The sequence below is a fragment of the Electrophorus electricus genome, chromosome 2 (genome assembly GCF_013358815.1).
Source record: "Electrophorus electricus isolate fEleEle1 chromosome 2, fEleEle1.pri, whole genome shotgun sequence".
Taxonomy (NCBI): domain Eukaryota; kingdom Metazoa; phylum Chordata; class Actinopteri; order Gymnotiformes; family Gymnotidae; genus Electrophorus; species Electrophorus electricus.
This window is the reverse complement of record NC_049536.1, coordinates 7,729,140-7,731,537: the sequence shown is the minus strand read 5'-3', so window position 1 is coordinate 7,731,537 and position 2,398 is coordinate 7,729,140. Positions and strand designations below refer to the sequence as shown.

The 2,398-nt window shown below is 37.3% G+C and overlaps 1 protein-coding gene across 1 annotated transcript; it reads right to left on the bottom strand.

Annotated features, from left to right (window-relative positions):
- Positions 1–840: 840 nt before the first annotated feature.
- urahb (urate (5-hydroxyiso-) hydrolase b) lies at positions 841–2,161 on the bottom strand. The gene is made up of 4 exons (XM_027001060.1): positions 2,056–2,161; positions 1,344–1,487; positions 1,111–1,246; positions 841–988 (listed from the first exon to the last, which is right to left on the bottom strand). Exons 2-4 carry the CDS (start codon positions 1,478–1,480, stop codon positions 899–901), a joined length of 363 nt encoding a protein of 120 aa, XP_026856861.1. The 5' UTR covers positions 1,481–1,487; positions 2,056–2,161; the 3' UTR covers positions 841–898.
- Between the last annotated feature and the right edge of the window lie 237 nt (positions 2,162–2,398).

Genomic DNA, 2,398 nt, shown 5'->3' with positions numbered 1-2,398 from the left:
GGTGTCATTTTTCTCTAAATTCGGAAATCCACGGGCCACTAAATGAAACTTTCAGACCGACAATTTAGAGGACAAGCGTGTTTTATATGCGAATTCTACCAAACTCGAACTGCTAAAGGCATAGTAGTCTGTATGCCTAGTATCAAAATGTTTGTTTTCATATTTCATATTCATATTTGCAAATGTTTTCAGATTTAGCATGTTGTCAAAATGCTTCCATGTGACGTTATCCACAGACCAGCCTAAACGTCAGGCTGATACGGGGATAATTTAATGGAAACTTATTTAATGGTACACTGTGGGCATTTTTGTTTGTTTGTTTTTGTGGGTACTATTGAAACCATTTTCAGCCAGAACCAATGATGTGCAAAACCCATAATGGTACAAACACTGATGATCTCACATTCCGTTATGTTATTGATGAACACACTTTTCAACAAATTTCAGAGTACACCAAGTCAAGTAGGCTGCCTTCAATTGCTTCCTACACTTCCAATACTAGACCCAAACATCATTGATCCATTATAGATAGTTGTGGAGCTCAGTCTGTGAAGTATTCTGTATTTCATCTCTTAAATAACTGTTTGTTCAGTGTAGCTTTTCTTAATCTGCTTATTCATTACTTTACACTTCTCAATATTGGTTTAATCAGGATAAAAACCTTAACAAAGTTGTATTTGTCAGCAATTTAGAAAAACAGGTTTGTCACAAATTTGTATATGGTACACTATTCTAACATGACTCTGTATGGATCAGGTAATAGAATTATCATGACACCTGGCAGATCAGTGATTCTTTAAAGCATTAAAAAAAAGAAAAAGAAAAAATAAACTTTGTGACTGAACTACAAGTGATTCAGTTTATTGCTGAAGGTCTGTATTCAGACATTTGTACTTCACTACCTCCCCCTATAGGTGGTATATGCGTATCTGCTGAGAAGCAGAGGCAGATGAAATGTCTGGTCAAGGTCCGTTATGGTGAAAACAATCTAGGTGGAAATAAGCATTTCATTAGTATTCCACATTACAATATCATATCCCTGTGTCCTCAGCGCTAATTATGTTGCATTTTGTTTTTCTATTGCACAATTAAATGTTCCGTTATCCTCACCTCAACATAAGGGTAAAAGCTTGTTTGACCCAAATTTTCCCAGTACTGCCCAGTCTCAAAGCGTATCTTATACATCCCTGCAGTGAAAGCCTCTTTGGTGATTAGCCCTGAACAACGGCCGTGCTCATCTGTGCTTCTGAAATGGATCATAAAAGAACAATAATCAACACATAAATGGTTCTTGTGGTGGTAGCCATTTTATGCACCTGAGAGGTAACTGAAGAGGTATCTACCCTAGAGTTATCAGGTTCCAGAGGACCAGCTTAGGGTCCAAGCGATGCACACTGAGGTCTATGTGGGCTCCAGGAACCCCATCTGCAGTATTTAGTACATGGGTAGTAAGAGGACCACCAGGCGTGGGTGCTGCCATACTGTATCTGTCCAGTGAAGATTGCAGATACAAGCTATTCACTAAAGTACTTTAAACATTGGGCCAATTTCCCAGGCAAAGATTATGTCTAAGACTAATGTAAAAAGAATTTCAAATGGAAATCCAGTTACCTTTGCCCAATGGCTATAATTTAGTCCAAGACTAAGGTTAATCTATTTCCAGGAAACTGGACCTTTGTGTTGTAGTAGATATATTTTTACCTTATTCTGTAGTAGTAGTGATGATCAGTAACTTATTCTCTACCTGCAACTGTTATACTGTTCAGTAACCAAACTAGCATGCCTACTGCATCAGAATTTGGCTGGGGCTTGTAGTGTTCTGTTCATTTGTTTCCACTTATTTCAAGTAGTGTTAGAAATGGATTCTCAAACAACACATGCCCAAGAGTACATTTTAAAATAGATGTGCTGTCCATGGTGCTGATCCATTACTATCTAATATCCTGAATAAGAGGAATACGTTGCTACAGTAAAGTCTCTTCAGGTCTGGGTATTTGAGTGGATCATAGTGTATAAAAAAAAACATTAAAAAAATGTAAAATTTAAATATCATACCTTTCCTGTGTGGAGAGACAATATGTCGTCAACACCGATGTCACCTAAGTTGATGGTGTCTTCGTGTACTGACTGTGAAATGAGGGAGATTCCCACTGAGCTGTCCTGTCTGTTTGATGTTAGGGCATTTTAGTGTGATGAGTTAATCAATAACAAGTCACCCAGATTAATGTTTAAGGAAAAAAGAGGGTTGGTTTCATATTTCACTACAATCTCTTTCAGAATAGAGATTTCAGAACAATCTTAACATAACATAACATCTTAACATACGAATTTAACCTATTTGGTACAAAAACCCAAATGCTCTGGACTTTGGACTTTGGTCTGTGTGATCATTGGTGTA

Bases quoted from the DNA above. Each gene is read 5' to 3' on its own strand.
- urahb (XM_027001060.1), bottom strand. From the start codon at position 1,480: ATGGCAGCACCCACGCCTGGTGGTCCTCTTACTACCCATGTACTAAAT. The intron at 1,247-1,343 runs GTAGATACCTCT...GATCCATTTCAG, and splicing joins TGGAACCTGATAACTCTAGG to AAGCACAGATGAGCACGGCC. The intron at 989-1,110 runs GTGAGGATAACG...ATTTCCACCTAG, and splicing joins GCTTTTACCCTTATGTTGAG to ATTGTTTTCACCATAACGGA.